The sequence below is a fragment of the Ochotona princeps genome, chromosome 31 (assembly GCF_030435755.1).
Source record: "Ochotona princeps isolate mOchPri1 chromosome 31, mOchPri1.hap1, whole genome shotgun sequence".
Lineage (NCBI taxonomy): Eukaryota > Metazoa > Chordata > Mammalia > Lagomorpha > Ochotonidae > Ochotona > Ochotona princeps.
Genome location: NC_080862.1, coordinates 3,567,619 through 3,586,603, shown reverse-complemented (window position 1 = coordinate 3,586,603; position 18,985 = coordinate 3,567,619). Strand labels below are relative to the sequence as shown.

The 18,985-nt window shown below is 43.2% G+C and overlaps 1 protein-coding gene across 3 annotated transcripts in view; it reads right to left on the bottom strand.

The window, feature by feature from the left end:
* Positions 1–15,358, bottom strand: part of PCSK5 (proprotein convertase subtilisin/kexin type 5) — a 327,170-nt gene extending 311,812 nt beyond the window's left edge. For all 3 annotated transcript variants that reach the window (XR_009244439.1, XM_004591776.2, XM_004591777.3), the window contains exon 1: positions 15,149–15,358. Coding sequence is in view for 2 of the 3 variants with exons in the window: in XM_004591776.2 (XP_004591833.2) it covers positions 15,149–15,340 (192 nt within the window). In the remaining variant the exon portion in view is untranslated. The remainder of the gene's footprint in view (positions 1–15,148) is intronic.
* Positions 15,359–18,985: the final 3,627 nt, after the last annotated feature.

The window sequence follows — 18,985 nt, the reverse complement described above, 5'->3', positions numbered from 1 at the left end:
CGCACGGGGAGACCTAACACAGAGTCTAGCTTCTGGCTATGTCACCCAATCAAAAGAATGTTCTTTTTAGTATTAATGGGAGTTAACTCCCCGTGAATATTTGTTCCATTTGTCCTGAGTTTGTTTTTTATCTCCAAGGATATTTCTGAAGACACTCCTTAAGGAGTAAGCTTGCAGGGTGTAATTTATGTCTCTTTTTTCTGGAATCTGCAATCCAGCGTCTGATTTAGATTTAACTCCAGAATTTTGGCTCTCAACATTGCCAATCCAGGTAGGCATTGCTTTGAGCCTCTGACAATCACAAGACTCTACTGATTGCCTTACACAGAACTTTAGGATTAATCAAGTATACAGAATCTGGTTATTATTACTTTTTGCACTCCTCTTGCTTTCAGACAAACAGTAAAACATGTTGCTATGTAACTAGTTCTCACTACTGACCCATTCCCTCATTGAAGGAATTTTGTGCTATCCTGTCTACTGCTCTGACCCAGGAGGATATACCCTAGCACCCTTAGGGAAGTTACCATAGTCAGTACAAGTCATGGAATCCCTGAGACCCATGAAGAGGCAATCCTAGCAGAGGACTGAGTCTGGGACTTGGCTCAGAATAGAAGCTATCACACAGTGTACTCTGATTCTTCCAGTAAGAAGGCTCTTGGAAGTCAAAATCAGAGAAAATGACCTTTCTCATTATGCCAACATCTGAAACCCTAAAAGATAAGCATTAGCCTACTCCCAGAACGTCTGGATTCAAAGGTCCATACTAAACTGACTCATCAGATTGCTATTACGATACTTATTTAAAGACTAGTTATCCTTTCTTATTGAGTCCTGTAATTTTCCTCCTGTGTTCAGATTTGCACAGCATGTCTGAAATTCTTTAGGCGCTAATCAATATTTAATGATTACTACAGAGCAAGAAACCATGTTGTATGCTACAGGGTGGTACGTCAGTTACCCAGTAAGAGGGAAAAGGAAGAAAAATGTAATTATACTAAATTCCTCAAGAGAATTTTGGGCAAACTACCATGGGAATCAATTAGTTGAAAAATTAGGACAATTTGACCTATATTCTACCCATACGTCCAGAGCAAAGAATAGGTAAAAGACAATGACATTTTAGATGTGGCTTCAAGACTTTCCAGAAAACTCATAAATTAAGTGACTATTCCAAGTGGAAGACCACGCACAGATGCATCAAAGCACTGAGCACAATATCTAGGAAACTATTAGAAACTCAGTTTGACTTTTTAAGGGACAGAGTGGAAGAGCTCATGGGGGTAAAAACGGTTCAGGGACAAGTAGATACAGGCCTCTACAAACCTGGGGAGTGAATTCGTTTGAATCCAATAGGCAAATGGGAACTGCTGGTGGTTTATGTAAGAGATGACATCCAACAAAATCAACCTTTAAGCTAATTTCCCACAACCTCAAACTTGACCACTTCTTCCTTGCTAAGCAGTTTCCATTTTTTGCTAGCCAGCCTTCTTTCCCATGGAGGCCTCTGTATTTGTAGTCTGCTCTGCATGGACCCCACTTTACCACCAGAACACCTCGTACTTGGCTTTTTCTTAACCCCTCAGGGACCTGCTACAGTACCTCCTCCGCACAGTCTCCCTTACAAATATGTATAAAAGAACTTCATCATCCTTGATCACTCTTCGTGAGTCTACTAATACATTTTGTTTCCCAATAGCACTGATGATTATTTGAAATTACTCATTTCATGAAAGTTTAGCAGCTCTCACTAAAATGCAGCATCTGTGTGAGCAAATGTTTTAGGCTGGTGTCTATCACAATAGTTGACAAATAATAGGTGCTCAAGTGTCTTTATCAGCTTTGTTATGATATAAATCCTAAACTGGTTGAAATCATTCTGCTCAATCATTGTCAGAATATTCACAAAGTTGTTTGATAACACATTATGATCCATTTTAAAACATTTTCATCTTTGCCCAAAGAAATCCAACAATTATTACCAGTCATTCGTCAGCGTCTACCAATCTTCCAGCCATAGGTAGCTACTAGCAGTCTGTCTCTTTAGATCTGCCAGTCATCTCCTAAACAGAATACGACAGTACATGTGTGACTAGCACAAGATTTTCAAGGTTTATTCACATTGTAGCACGTATCAGAACTTCATTTTTCCTGTGAAACATTTTTCCCTGTTTAGCCCTTTCTCTACTTTTGATAGTCTCTACTTTTGATAGTCTCTGCTTTTCAGGGAGTGTGAATACTGCTGTTCTAAACATTTGCTCACAAGTTTTTATGTGATCAAATGATTTAATTTCTCTTAAAGTGGAATTATTTGGTCCTCTCATGTCTTTTGAGAAATGTCAGGCTATTTTTCAATGTGGTCAGATCGTTCTACATTCCTGTCAGCTGCTTCTCTATCATTATCTGTCTGTTGGTCACAGGTATCCTGGTGAGTGTGGATTAGTATCTCATTGATGTTTTAACTCTCATTTCACTGATGAGTAATGATACTGATTACTTTGTAATATGCCTACCTATTGTCTATATATTTTCTTTAGAAAAATGCCTGTTCAGATCATTGGTGCTCATTTTCACTTGTGCAACTGGCTTTTTGATTATTGCCTGTAAGAGTTGTTGGTATATTCATATGCAAGTCCTCTATCAGATCCTCTTTACAATTATTTTCTCCTATTCTGTGGGTTTTCTTCTCACTTTCTTGATGATGACTTTTAATGACGACTTTTAAAATAAGCAATGAATAAAAATAACATTTCAAGATAAAGAAATCTTGGGACCAGTTCACAAGTATGTGACAGGCAGCAGCAGGACAGGTTTTACAAGGGTCACTCCAGTTACCTGCTTTCAGCTTTGGGTCCTCCTCATTGGTTCCTAGCAGCCCAGAAGCAATGCCACCATTCTGTGATGAGTCAAAAAACACAGCCTCACAGAGAGAGAGGTAAGGATAAGGTCTTCAACAAACGGTGCCGGCAAAACTGGATATTGATATATTGAAGAATGAAAGTAGACCCATACCCATAAGAGGCATACAAAAATCAACTCAAGCTGGATCAAAGACCTAAAATAAAGACCTGATGACTGTGAAGTTGCTGGAAGAATATGTAAGAAAAGTACTTCAAGACATTGGTGTCGTAGGTGCTTTCTTGTGTAAGGCTTCCAGAGCATGGACAACGAAGGTAACACTAAACAGATGAGATGATATCAAACTCCAAAGTTTTTGTAAAGCAAAGAAAATGACCAACAGAGGAAAGAGACATCCAACCAAATGGAGAAAAAAAGATTTGCAAATCTAACAAGAGAAGGAATATCCCCCAAATCATCAACAATTGTAGAGTTTTAAAAACTCAACAACCGAAATAACCAATCCAGTTTTAAAAACGGGCCAAAAAGTTCAATGACTACTTCTCAAAAAAGAAACAAATGGTCAACAAATATCTGAAAAGTGCGCCCCCCCGCCCAAAAGAACCAGAAAGGTACAAGTGCTGACATGGATGTAGAAGAAGGGAGACACATTTCGTTGGTGAGAACAGAAATTAGTGTAGCATTGGGTAAAACAGTGTGGACATTTCCAAGGAAGGAAGCAAGCAAGCAAGCAAGGATGAAGGAAGGAACAGTCTTGCCATATAATCCAGCAATCCTACTACTGGGTATATACTCAGAAGACATGAATATGTTGTATCAAAGAAATGCTTGCATCAGCAGGCTTAGAGCAGCTTGGTTCACAGTGGTCAAAACCTGGAACCTGTCTGCTCATTCTCAGAAAAATGGATAAGGCAAATGAGATACAAACACACACTGCAGCACTCCTTGGCTACTCAAAAAGAATGAAATCCCATCGTCTGCAGCAAAATGGCCTCAACTGATAGAAAGTATATTGAATGAAATAAGCCAGAACCATAAAGACAAATATTGCATATTCTCCCTTATAGGTGATCACTAAAATTTAAAAAATAAGAAAAAAGAAATAAATGTCTGTGTAACTTGGTAACACTACAAATAGAGTTTCGTAAAACTTTAATATCTTTGTGAGACTAGAGATTAAATATGTTATACTACTATATTTTTACAGGTTTGTGATTATAATTTACCATACATAGGTGAAATGGTGATTTTTATTTCACTTATTGTTTATAGCTGTTGCCCGTGTTCTCACTACACTAAGCTCTTTTTACATTTTACTTGTTAAATTTATATTGGTGAAGTATTGCACCATTTATTGCAGTGTTAATATAAAATACGTTACCTAAAAAGTTTTTTTAAAAAAATGAGAGCGAAAGAGTAGATGGGAAGGCGTGGGGAAAGGAAGAGGAAGAAAATGTCTTTTAGGTTTGTATTTACAAACCACGCTGAATTGTTAAAATCGAGTTAAAATAAAGGAAAAAAAGAGAGAAAAAAGTAGCATTTACTCAGTTGTGTCGTGAAAACAACCAAAATAAAGATGACCTACAGTAGAAAACAATGAATAAGAAAAGGACTCCACTGGAAGCTAGCCTGAAGTAAATTTTAGGTGGTCTATAATTTTTTTTTCTCTTTAGAAACTTAACTGATGAATGAGATCTTCTCACACACCTATTAGCTGAACACAACTGGAAAACACTCAGGAAGAGTACGCAGTACACCTCTAGCTATGGATACGTGCTTATACATAAAGGCTTGGCATTAGGTCTCCCCCCACGCACAGTACACAAACTGAGTATCACATAGCTTTATTTTGGTTGAGAAACCTCAGCGATTGAAAACAAGATATAAGCCGGAAAACATCATATGGAGAGAATTGTCATAGTTTTACTAATATAAAAGCTTCTGGGCAGACTTCAAGTTCATACTACAACAAGACCGGTACCTACATGAGACACACACACAAACACATACATACACAAAGACACGTGCGCACACACGTGCATGTACACACATTCATACATACACACATGTACACACATACACATACACACATGTGTGCACACACAAACACATGCACACATATGTACACACGTATGTGCACACACAAACACACATGCACGCGCACACAAACACGTGTGCACACATACACACATGCACACAAATACACACACATACACACGTGCACGCACACAAACACACGTGCGCACACACACACACACACAGTTGGTCATTCTGGGAAAGGCGTCCAGATAAGACCAGCTTTTAGTTAATCTTAACTAATTTCAAGTTGACATGACACCTAAAACACAATTTCCTCAAGATCAAATTAACCTCTTAGATAATGCACAGATTAAAATAGAAATTTTAATGCTTCTTTTGTGATGCTAAACATACAGTGGTTAACATAAATGGAAACAAAAATCAACCTATTATTATGTAAAGCAATCTGAAAATTATGTATTATATACAGAAGAATCTATAAAAAAAACCTGTATCTAAAAAATATCCAACTTGTTATATAAAATAAAGTTTGGAGTACATAAAGATAATATTCAGAACAAAAGCTTTGTTACACTTTATAAATATGTATATAAAGGCAAAACACATGACATATGAATAAACTATGGTTGTAATCATTTGTTATAATACAGAGACAAAAAATAAGGCCATGTGGCAAGCAAAGCTGGAAGTATACCCAAAATGTGACAAGGCATACAATACTTCTAAATCATCCTTAAATATTATTTCTGGTGTTACAGTCTCTGTTTACATTGTTCTCTCTATATTCAGTGCTCGATGCAATCCTCGGTTTTTAAATCAAATACTGGAAGACACATTTGGGAGTTGAAAACAATCACCCCTGTGTCTGTCTTGGTGCCTTAAGTTGGTACAGGACCTGCAGTGCAAATAATAGCACACAGATGTATAAAGCAGAGATAACACCTACATTTCTCCAACGAGACTCGAAATACGGGGCAAACTTCAGATTTATCTTCCCAGTGACTGTACCAGAACAGGTTACTTTAATTCATCACCTTGTCCATGCTGACAACCTCCCCGACTTCCGCCCGCCCCCCACTTGGTTTCCTGCCTCCTTGAAGGCTTCACCTGCATGTCCACATTTGGATCTTGTCATCAAACAAAACTGCTTTATCTAGCAGCTTACAAAAAAAAAAAAAAAAAAAAAAAGTAAGACAGGGCACTATCCTCAAGAGAGATTTTAATATTTTCTTTCTCATCGTTTTTATCAAATGGACTAACCATTTTACTTTTAGTTTAAAGCCTGCCACCCTCACTATTCCTTTGACCCAAGGTCCTGGCTTGATCTCACATGGCTTGGACACTATGGCCAATCATTCCAAAGATGCTGGTCCTTACATTCAAGAACTCTTAGCTCCCTATTTTCCCAAAGTATCTTTCTGCCTCTGTTCTAACCTTGAACAATTCAAGCTCTCCAGTTTGTCCTTTTCTAATCTCATGAGCATCTGTGAGAAATGCATGAAAACAGCCCAGAATCATTAGAAGAATGGCTGAAATTTTCATTCATTCATTCATTCAATCACTTACATAGCAACGGTTGAGTAAAGCCACAAACAGCCTCCCGGCTCTCTGACAACTCTTTTATAGTGATAAACTATTGATTTTTTTTTTTACCAGAACTTCCTAAAAGCGTTCCAGAAGGCTGGACCCTAGAAATCAATTCCTGTAACTGAGCTTTACCTCTTCAGTGGCAGAAGAGCAAGGCTGTTCCACACGTGTGCTTACTGCCTTTCTTCCAGCATGAATCGCTCAGCCTCCCACTGTAGGGGAGGCTTCTGGGCCACTCACTGCTCCATGTACTTGTGTTGCGAACATCAATGTGACGTTGCCCTGCTCTCAAGGAGCTCACACTCTACTGAGGAGCATTCACACAATAACACACATACACATGTACAGTTAAGGTAACCCAGCATGTCGCTTCCCACACTGGACACATCTGGGTGTGACACGGAATGTGAAAAAAACAACGAATGGGTAAAAGATCATAGGTTTAAAGAATTTAAAAAACAAAACAAGACATAATAGCTAACATTTGCTGAGTATACAGTATGCGTCAAGTACTATCCCAATTCTTTTAAATTAATTCCCCAATGACTACACTAAGGAAATACTTTTGGTACCTCCTTTTTCACACATGAAGAAACTGAAGCATGGAAAATTTAAGATACTCACCTTGGGTCCCCCAGCAATGCTAGAACCCAAACTCAATCTAAAGCTATGAATCCTAACTACTCTAACATGCAGGCAAGAAAGAGATGTTTGGAAACAGTGTGGGTAGGTAGGTAAGTAAGAGAAGCAGATGTACAATGAAAAAAACTTTCCCTACTGCTGTACCACCCGACCTGGACTCCACTGCTCAACCACACATTGGTGCTGAGAACGCATGAACGACCTTTCACCAGTCTGCTCCCTCCTGGATTCTACAGCGCTTCTAACTATTCCACATGCTCGCACAGGAACATCCTTCCACCTGTGGCTCTTAGAGTGCATCTTTCCAATTCCCTGTTCCCTTTTTTATTCCTTTTCTTCCTTGGAGTGGCGGAATCCTTTCTTCTGCCCTGGCGTAAATTATCTCTCACCAACCAGACGTTTCTATTTATATGTGCTCTTATCAATCAACAGATGCTGATAATCTCACATCAGTGCAAAGCCTGGGAAAAAAATAGAGTCCTACACAGAAGCAGAGTAGAACAGCGGTGACTATAATAGTGGTAGGGAAGAAGAAATATGAAGTTGTAGGTCAGAGATAACAAACTCACAGTGATAGAGTTTACTCTAATGTAAATATTAGAGTTAATAATATCATGCTGTGTATTGAAAATTTGCTAAAAGACTAGATGTTAGGTGCTGTTGCCTCAAAAAAGGGAGGGGAGGAGGAGCAATCAATGTGCTCATCTGCTTATCCATCATAATTATTTTACTCTGTATGTGTACGTCAAAACGTCGCATTGTAGACTTAAGTATATATAATAAAAGAGAAATGAAAAACAAAATTTAGTGCTACACGTATCTTTTTGTTCTCAGAACTGTTTTTGAAGACTGCCCAAACTCTACAAATGAGTTCATCAACGTCTTGGTCACAAAGCTAAAACTTGGCAGCTCTCTTTGCCTTCTCCCTCATTTTCCACTTCCATTTGGTTACCAAGTCGTATTGAATCCCCTTATATAAAAATCCACAGCATTCTATTGTCACAGCTTGGTTTTGATGACCAAAAACCTCAACAACCACGATAGCCTCTCTGCCTCCTCCAGTTCCTTATGCTGATGCTATCTGCACACTGCCTCCCGCCCACCCACCTCCAGACGCGAGGAAGCACAGGAACAGGGCCCAGACCTCCACTACCATTTGTCTTACTGGTTGACAGTCGCGACTAACAAATTCCCAGTTCCTTGAAAACTCAGACATGTTGGGAACTCTACGATACATGCTAGACTCTTACATTTTTTAAATCAAGTTGTTGTCTCGCTCTTAGGGATCACCAATACTTGGATATTTCAAAATGTGGAAAAAGTTTAAAAAGAAGTTGATTTTTTTCTGCAAAACATTATGAAATCTACATACAACTTTTTTCTACTATAAAGCTCTTTTCGAGAGCTTACATGTAACTCAACTAGACGATACTGCTATATTTTGGGGAAAAGTGACAGACCCAAATATGGAGATATGACCCATTCAAATTATCTGGGCCAACCAGAGTCACTGTAGGAGGTTAACTGTAATTCTAGCTACAAGAGGGTCTATGAATCGTAAGTTTTGCTACCTGTTTGAGACTAAAGCTAATAAACGGAGACAGAAGCTGTTGACTAACTAGCACTGCTATTGCCTTTTCAACTAGAGGGGTCTACCTTTAATTTTTGAAACTCTTGTATCTAGATGTTTTACAATTCAAAATTCTTCAGAGGAGAAGGTCGCAGTGGAGCAAATCAAATGGTAGACCAAGGACAACAGCCACGTAATCACACTCATTAACATTTCTGCAACAAAACAAATCAGTACAGATCAGAAAAGGTCTGGTTCCAAAAAGGGTTCAATTTCTGTCTTCAGAACCAGATACAACAAAGGAATGTGTGTCTGGTTAAACCAAGAAATTCCCTGTTTCCTTATCTGCTTGTTTATGAGTTTTCCTAAGGCAACTAAGAGCTGGGGTCTTAATAGCTATACCTGAACGAATTCCCACCCATATTCCTTGTGGGCCTACCTGTTTTGTGTCATTTCCAACTGCTCTTTTGTAGACACTCATACTAGATTCAAATTTAAAAGACTGTTTCGATCTTCTGAAATTAAATCTTTTGCAGCCTCCATACAATGTATGCCCTGTAAACCAAAGCTGAGCAAACAGGAGACCAGAAACCTTAGTGGCTAATTTTCATGCCAGTTGCCATAGCTCCGCACCTGACTCCTAGGCTCTTGAAGAAAAACCATACCTGTCATCCTCCTCTTGGAAGGTAGGACAATCAGCACAGTACTGATTCGTCTCCATTTCAGAACCCGTTACATCCCCAGGGGCAATCATCAGAATTTTGAAAATCACACATTGTTCCACTAAAGAAAACCACCCTTCAGCCACAGTCCTCTCTGATTTCCCTCTGGGCAGCTTTCCCATCTCTTCAGTATCCTTATAGCTCAGACAGTCTTGTTTTACCTGTAAATTCACCTCCATGACTACAGTACCTGATCTGGACAGAGCCATATTAGGATTTCCAACAGGCCAATTGAGGAGGTGAAAGCCTGGGTTGGAAACAAAAGGTTAGACCCAAGAGTGTCACTCCAACAGTTTGACACCTGCTCGTATTTTCTTTCGAATCACATTTTCCTTCTAGGATGACCTCAGACTGATTTTACTATTTTGCTCCTCCTTTATAGCCTTCGATTGTGGAGATGCAATCTGTTGTAATTAGTGGCTACTACTGATCTCACTCTGAATAACACATGCAACTTTGACTTTTATAAAAATGAAAACTGACAGATAGTTACATACAGATATGAGCACGTTTTGAAAAGTCTGTGGAACGCAGGACCTAAATCATGAATAAATACATAAATGAGTATACACCAGAAAAACATGATGACCTTCAAAACTCTAATAAATTTTATTCCATTCCCCATGAACTTTCTGAAGCATTCTGTGTGTGTGTGTGTGTGTGTGTGTGTGTGTGTGTGTTGGGGTTCATCCTGGAGTTGTATAAATGTCCACAACATTCATTCTTAGCCAGTTAGAAGGCCAAAGTTGGCTCCTTTGCAACTGAATCCAACCTGAATTAACTGAGTAATACAGGCTAAAGGCAGAATGGTGACTTAAGACACTGCAACACATAACTTGAACCGACAACCAAAACACCCCTCCCTGCCCTGGGGATATTTCTGGGTCAAGACTTCCTCTCTTAGCCAAAGAGTCAGACACTACTGGACATTTTCCCAGCATACTACCCTGCTTCCCTGGCTGACCTCTAAGGTTACGACCTCTGGATATAAGCCCATGACGGAGAATGATAAGGCAAACGCGGCTGCCTCTGGGCTCCCAAAAAAATGTCGTTTTTCATTTCAAACAGACTTCAAAAATCCCCAGTGATCACATAAGCCATTCCTTGTCCATGAGGTTAATGCAACAGATCCACCATCATTAGGCCATGCACTCTAAACTGCTTTTTCCAGTCCTGGTCCTTCTCCATTTACCTCATCATGAGAAACATGTACAGGAGAGTGCCTAGCAGAGCTCAGGGTTGAGGTTCCTGGGTGTGAAGAGCTCAGCTGCCTGTGTCAAGCCAAGACTTCACACAGGGATCAACCAGGGACCACAGCATCCATTTGCTCTTCTATTTTAAAAAAAAACAGCTAGGGATTTACTCCGTGCCATATAACCCATCAGGCTAGACACTTCCCCTGTGGCTAATCCTTAGGCATCTAGAAATCCCTACCAGGCGGTTGGTCAATATTTCAAGTATCCCACTAAGCAAAGGTCCAATTAGTCAGCAAAGTGGCAATCCTTCTCCAAACAAGTTTCTTCCTCTTCCTTCCTAGCTGGAAAATATTTCTTCTAACTTTAACTGAGCTATTTTCGGAAATAAATAAAATACGCACTCAACACAATTTAACATCGTACGGTAAGTTGCTTTACAAAATGATCATTCAGTCTTTTTGTTATTGTTTTTACTCTGCAGCTAATTTGCCCAATAATATTTACTGAGTTATAATAACGGTGGATGAGAATAGCGGGCACTGCCATGGAAAACTAGTCGTAACTATGGACAATGCAATCAGAAATTATTTTTCAACTCCTTCAAATTGCTTGCTGAAATGGAAACTCAATTTCCCTCTCTACAAAGTTCCTATAACATGCCCACCAGATGTTTTTTCTATCTTCTATTTTCTTGCATCTTCCAATCTAAAATGTTTACCTCTCTCCACATGGAAAGAGGGTTTGGATGTCAGTTGTTTCAACCTTGTTCCCTAGATTCAGATTCGAGACACCTTTTCAGGGAATCCTACGTGCTGAGCAGTGCCTAGTCAACTCACTCCATTATCCAGAGATGTGTTCTTTTACAGCTGAAGGGACAAGGGGTCCAGGAAGTTCAGTGACATCTCCACTTTCCCAACTTGCAAGCATCCTCTCCAGGACTTCCACATGCATTTGCTGTTAGTGAGGGCTCCAGGAAACCATTTCACCAAGAATGCCTTCCAACTGGTTTTACAGAGTCTTATTCAAGATAACTTTTACACTGTGTGGAGAAGGATTTTTGTTACTGGTGATCTCAGGCTTGGAATCCAAGACTCCTACTAGTAAGTCACAGAATGATAAACTCAGCTACAGGGTACTACCATCTGTCCACAAGGGACCTTCCTCATGGATTCAACTAACAGAAATGAAATCTTCATAGACAGAATCCAAATGAAGTCCCACAATTAACAATATATTAGAGCTAACTTTTTTATGTTGTTTCCAATCTATAACCAATAGATTGTGAGCTCAAAGGGTTATATCCTAAGATTGGTTCCGGAGGACAAAGGCCTCTTCCTCCTTCCGGGGAGCTGCACACCACCACCTCTTGAGCAACCCAGCAGGTGCTGATCCTAATGGTTTAATGAGATGGCTTGGACTTAGAACTTGCAGGAAAAAAAAAAATCAAGGCATTCTAACTCTAACACCAAGTAAATTAGGTTACATGCTGATATGGCAAAAATTACTAAAATAAATGTGATCAGAAATCATCTCAGATTTTCAAGGTGCTATCATTCATAAAATTTAAATATTTTGTAAGCCCAATCCAATTATGGTGAAATAAAGCATGCCCGTCTGTTTTGCTTGCTTCTTCTGCTGCCCTTTCCACCTCTATCTCATACACACAAAAAAGCACACCTATTCTTTTCTGTAAAAATCACCTGACCAGAAATTCTACCATTGTGAGTTTTAAACAGTAAGAGGGTGAGAGACAAAAACTATATTGATATTCTCAGTTAATGATCAAAATTGTATCCTTACTATGGTGAAAATTCCCTGTTATCTAGAATATTTTGATCCTGAAGATGTCCAAAATGCCACCAAGACAGTTATGAACTTCACAGATAATAACTAGTTTTAGTTTCCATTTGTGACACAGGAGAACAGACACTAAACTCAAAAGGGTTAAAAAAAAAAAAAAAACCGGGAGAGTATTCCAGAGGTATTTGAAAATTGGTTAATGCCCTCGACCAAGGCTGGTTTATTGGCAGAAAGAATAACAAAAGGCTGTGTACAGTGTTAAAAGGTCAGAGCAGTAAAGGATGAAGAAGAGAAACATTTGGTTCTTACAGTGCAATGAGACTGCAGGTGGGAACTCAGCTTACTGCCCCAAAGATTCAGGCAGGGTTTTAGCTCTTCTGATCTACAGAGGAAATGCCTTCCACTGTGAGAAAGGTGACCTTTTTACACTGACTGTGGCATCAATTCCAGGAGTCCTCTGTAATCCCTGCAACTACAAAGTATCCTCATTTGTGCTGTAAAAAACTACAAAAACAGGACTCATTGTGATGTGGATGCAAATTTTCTTAGTATCACTCTTTCAATGAAAAGGCATGGATCTTCTGGGAAGGCAAGGTTATAGGGCATGGCAATGCTTGCTTTCACACACACTCACTCACACACACACACACACAGAGTGGGTAAGAGGGCGATTTTTCCGCTCTTACTACACCAGATCTGCAATATCTAAGTTGTATTGAGTGAATACAGAGATCTGTAGGGGTTTCTGCTCCTGCGAGTTATGGAAGCATCTTAGAGTCATAATGTCCAGGTTTGTTTGAATGAAATGTCTGTTCATTAAGAATCACTGTTTACAGGGGCAGTGAAATCAGAAGCTGAGAACAGAGAGATTTCCCATGAAAGATCACCTCCTCAAACAAGCAGGCTTGGACCAGGGAGTCTAAGATCTGATTCAAGATTTTGCTACTGTCTAATCTGGTAACTCAAAGGAGTTGAACATCCCAAGAGACAGCGGATAATGGCTGGGGTGGTTCTGAGTTTTAAAAATAGGTATACAACCACAGAAGTTCTTCTAAAAGTGCCTGCAATGAGAGGCTTGCAGAATCTGAGAGATGAATCTCTCGCAAGATTCAACCACAGAACCTACAAAGCCATGTGCAGGGCTCAACTCTTAAAGCCAGGTAAAAAAAATAAAAAAAGTAAACCCACTCTGTTCCCGCCTCTCCACCAACCCCCCAGACAAGGAAGCCAACAGAATCCCAAGGAGCCCTTCCCTAGTTCACAGGAATTCAGACAACATCTGGCGAGCTTCCCTAATTTCCTTCTGGGCCTGGGCTGAGGGCGATTACACTACCGTGCATCAGGTCCCTGGTCTCCTTGCTCCACAAGACCGGCTTCTCTGAAGTCAGCCCTCCCTCTAGGCGGGTTCCCAGCAAGACCCCCGGCGCCCCACACCCCAGCTCCTCCTAGAAGAGGTGACAGCAGCTCAGCCTCCTGCCCTGGCGCCGTGTCCTCCCAGGGCCCCCACATCCCTGACTGTGGAGTTTAAGAGCATGGGACAACATCCTGGCTCCCACGCCCCAGAGGCACCGGCTGGTTCCTTCCTCTCCCGTGGCGCTGACAGAGCACACAGGGTGCACATCCCGTGAGCAGTCCCCAAAACATGCCTGATCCAGGGAGCCCTCTTCACACAGCAGAGTCCCGCTGAGGCCCCGCTAGGGTCCCCTCCTCTGACAGCTCACTAAAAGTCATGGGGTGGGGGAGACTTGGGGGATCCAGTTACACAGCCCTTTCCTCCTCCACTTCTCATGGGGCGGGGGGATGCGGGGAGGTGGAGGAGAAAAGACAAGGGGGAAGCCAAGTCCATTTACCCCCAGAATATCTTTTAAACCTGCAGTGCTTCCCAGAGCATCCCCTTCACGGGGTTGGCAACTCTGCCTAGAGCCCTCACGAATGCCTCCCCCCAAAACCCCGCGCGCCAGCCTCCCGGCCCGGGCCCAGCGCGTCTCAGCCGGTGTGGGAAGACTCCGGGTGTTCCTGGAGTAGGAGTCCCGCTCTGAGCGCGTGGCAAGTTTCCCACCGCCCCCTCCCGCCCCCGCAGCCCCTTCCGGAGGCCCCTGCACCGCAGGATCCCGGGAGGTCTCCCCTAGATCTGCGCTCTCGCGCCGGGTCCCGCCTCCTCCGCCCTTCCCGGGGCCCTCCGGAGTCCCTGAGCTCCCGCGTCTGCAGCTGGAGAAAGGAAACTTCTTCCCGGGAGGCTCGGGCTCAGAGCAGAAAAGGATCCCCCCCCCCCCACACACACACACACTCCGAGGGGCCAAGAGTGCACTCACCCCAACCCACTGAAACACCCCCAACACACACACGCACACACACACACACATACGGATCCAGACCTTCCAGCTCACAGGGTCCGGTCTCACAGGCCGCCACGAAGCCACGTCAGATCCCCCCCTCCCACAAATCCTACCTGTCCCACGTGGCTTGTCAAACACGGGCAAGCAAAAATACGTACCCCGGCAACTTTGGGTGTGTGTGTGTGTGTGTGTGTCTGTGTTGGGGGTTGGGTGGGAGCGCGCACAAGCAAGACAGCATCGCCCAAGAGTTCAGCAACAGCTGCTCCAGCATCTGGCAGAGGGGGAGGGGGCGCCGCGAGAGGCCCAGAGGTACCCCCCATACCCCAATACCCCCACACCCACACACACAGCAGCCTCGGGACCCCCAGAGCCCGACCCGCCGGGGTGCCGCCTTACCTGTCCTATGTTGATGAATCCGTACTTGCTGGCGATGCGATCGGCCTCCGCGAAGCCGCCCGAGATTTTGACTGCCCAGTGGTTGGTGTAAACGCGCGTCCGGCACACCGGGAGCAGGCAGCCCCCGAGCAGCGCTAGCACGCACAGCAGGTCCAGCCGTCCGGGGCAGCAGCACAGGCTCCCCCAGCCCATGGTCCCGGCGCCTGGCTGCCTCTCCTTCCTCCGCTCGCTCGCTGGCTCGCTCGCTGGCTCACTCGCTGGCTGGCTCCGCGCACCGAGCGGCGCGCACAACTAACTTCTCCGGCCTGGGCCGCCCGGGCGCGCAGCCCCCAGGCTTTCTGCGGGAGGCGGCTGGGAGCGCAGCAGCGGACCCCTCGCCCGCTCTTAGACCATCCCTGGGGCTGCGGAGACCCGGGACTCCCAGCTCGCCAGCCTGCGACGGCGCTCCACGGGCTCTCCCCGGCCCCGGCGCAGCAGGCGCCCTCCGCAGCTGGGTCTAGCCCGGCTCGGCTCCCGGACTCTCCCGCCTGGTTCTTCTTGTTCCTCCTCGGGCCCCCCCAAGAGCCGGCCGAGTCTGCGGGCGGGAGCGGTGCAAGGAAGCGGCCGGGCGCCCCTCTGCTGGCCCGGGCTCCGATGGCTCGCCGGCTGGCACCCTGAGCTCCCGGAGGCTCGGAGCGGCGCGCGGGGAGTGAGGGTGGCAATGGCAGCAGCGCCTGCTCTGCATAAATGACTCCCCCGCCCCCTTCGACACCCCTCCTTTCCCACATCCCTCTCCTCCTGCTTCTCTCCAGCGGTCGCCGCCAGGCGCCGGCCGGGTCCTAGCGCCTCCACATTCCACGCCTGCCTAATCCCCGGGGTCCCCAGCAGCCTAGGCTGCTCAAAGGACGTGGAGAAGACAGCCCAGGGGTCGTGGTTTAACCCCTTTGTTTCCTGCCCTCCCTGCTGGCTTGGTATTAATTCATGGCGGGTTTCTCAAAGACCACGGAGATTGACACTCTGGTGCTAGTCCAGCGCCCAGCGCTTTCATTCATCCAAGTCTCTAAACCTTCTCCACAACTATTTAAGGAGGTCACTTGCGTGTCAACTACCGAACAAATAACCCGAGATTTTCACTTCTTTAATTCTTCAGGCTTTTCAGCAATTGTTTATTTTACGCATTCTACTGCAGAGAGAACAGTAAATCGCACGGACTCTTGCAAAAAGCCAAGTACTCTGGCTCCGAATCAAGTCCGTTGCCCGCTGACTTTCGAAATCTGCGCGTCCTAGACCAGGCAGTGCCACGGAGAGTAAAATTCCAGCCGTGCAATTGAGGAAAAATGTTTCTATGAATATCTGGTGTGCAAGTAAAGGGAGACACTGGACCCAGTGAATAGCTTCATTCATTTGTTTCATTGCTCCCTTCTGCCCATCAAGGGATAAACTTGCTCAACTTTTCTACGAACAGTGCTGTTACCGCGACAAGCTGGAGTAGGACAGAACCACAGAGGAAGTGCTGAAGTTTGCGGCCGCCTTCCTGACTGCAGTGGGCACTGTGACTGCAGGATACAGGAGGAAGCTAGGATTAACCCTCTTGTATCTTGTTCTGTAAAACCCGCTCTACACTGTGCATGGAGCTGATGGAAAAACGGTGAATATGAGAAGGAGGGAGGGAAGGAGGGAGGGAGGGAGGGAGGAGAAAGAGAAAGAAAAAGAGAAAGAAAGAAAGAAAGAAAGAAAGAGAGAGAGAGAGAGAGAGAGAGAGAAAGAAAGAAAGAAAGAAAGAAAGAAAGAAAGAAAGAAAGAAAGAAAGAAAGAAAGAAAGAAAGAAAGAAAGAAAAAGAAAGGAAGGAAGGAAGAAAGAAAGAAAGAAATGAAGGAAGGAAGGAAAACTCTCATGAACGAATCCAACGTGCAAGGGTTGCTTTTCAAGTATTCCCTAGATTCTTAAGTCGACACCCCCATATTTTTCTTCCCCTCCTCCCTTGTTTTTTAAATCCTACTTCCTGAGCATTAGTTTAAAACATTTGATATCAATTAACCCATCACGTCTATAGTTCCCAGTAATGATTTTTTTTATCTTAAATACACTTGCAAACAACATTCTGTTAGCGCTTTGAAACTTAACATTTTATGACATTTCACAGATTGTGGAAGATGTGCGATATTACTGAATCTTGTAAACAAGACCCACAGAATGACATCATCCTCGCATTCGTGATGAAGTAGAGGATTAGAAGGGAACTTTTTTTTTCAGTTATTCGTGTCATTCCTTTAACCCCTCTGTTGAGCTTGGATGTTGTAGTGGGTACTGGAAGAGGAAGGGGAGACACACAAGGCGAGCGGAAATGAGACCCTGTGAATGCGCCGGAGTAAATGCGATTCATCACTGTCATTTGTTTTTGTTTATACACAGGAAAGCTGAAACACAATGCTCTGGTTTTCAGGTTTAGGTAAAGTCTTGCCACTGGCCAGTCTTTTTGAACACTCCTTCTCCCCCAGCCTCAGAGTCCAGACAGTTCCAAATCCATCAGGTCATTATTAACTCTCACTAGCATCATCTGTATCCGAGTGTAGACACTGGGAATCCTCCTGGGAGCTGAGGGGTTTCAGATGGGATGGGACATGTTCCCGTCAAGATCCCAATGTCAACACTTGGCACTAGCTTAGAGGTCAGGGGAAGATTCACAGCAAGGGGAACATCGGAATAGATATTTTGTAAGTTTGAAACGGGACCTGTGAATTTGTCTTAAAAACTCTGGGCCCTTAATGTTTAGGACTACAAAGGTTGCACCAAATACTTCTTTTAGAAAAACCTGTGGCCCATCCATGGGCTTCAAATGAAATGTACATCTTTGTACTTGGTCTCCTAAAATCTGAAGATTGTTTCCTTGGGGCAGAAGAAATATTAGTGATTTTCCTCCATGGTGTCTTTCTCTTTTATTTCCACTCACATTCCTTTCTTGCAATCGTGCCCAGCAAACACAATGTTCACTGCATTGAACATGAATGAGAATTGGAAACTGAGGTTGGAAATGAGCAAACTACTTTTCTACATTGTAAACTAATCCCTCAGCCAAGCTTTACTCAAAGTGTACAGTTTGTGTTTTTGAAAGAAGATTTGGAAAACCCTCGAATGTGTTAAATATATGAATGCGTATTCATTCCTTCTATTGTTCTTCATTCATGCAGTTATATTCAAGGTTGCTTACAGGTGCATTCTCAAAAAGTGTGGTTCCTAAACTGATGTATAAAAGAAGTCCCTCTTCCAATAATAAGCAAGCAAACCCTTCTTTCTGCTTTTGGATCTACCTACATGAACTCAGTAACTTCGTGGGGGTAGACCAATGGCCAAGAGGAAGATGCCTGGTAAAGATTGGTAGCTGAATCACAGAGTCAGCATCTACTGGTCTGGATAACCCTACTACAGATACCTCAGAAGTCAAAGGAAAGAAGAACTAAAAAAAGAAAACAGTAGTTTTTACTTCAAAACCACCAATATCGTTGGAAAAGGAGCTACACTCTGTCCTGCAGACTGCTTCCTTTTTAGATGCAAAGAACGGCACTACAATATCTGACCCTCAACCCTCTTTTTATGAAGTGCCACCTAGCAGGAAACCAGGCAGTTATAAATTTTATTCTGCTTTGTACTTGGCAACACATTACTTGATAATGAGGCTCTACTAATGTCTGACCTTCTGGCCAAGGTCAAGAAAATTGCAATGTAATGCAGTGAGCAGATATCTAAGCAGAACAGTAGGAGGAACAAATAACTCAGCAGGACTTAAGGAAACTCTGAAAGCAAGAATTATCCTGGAGAGAGTTTGCTTCATAAGAAATGTCACTTCTCTCCCGCATCCT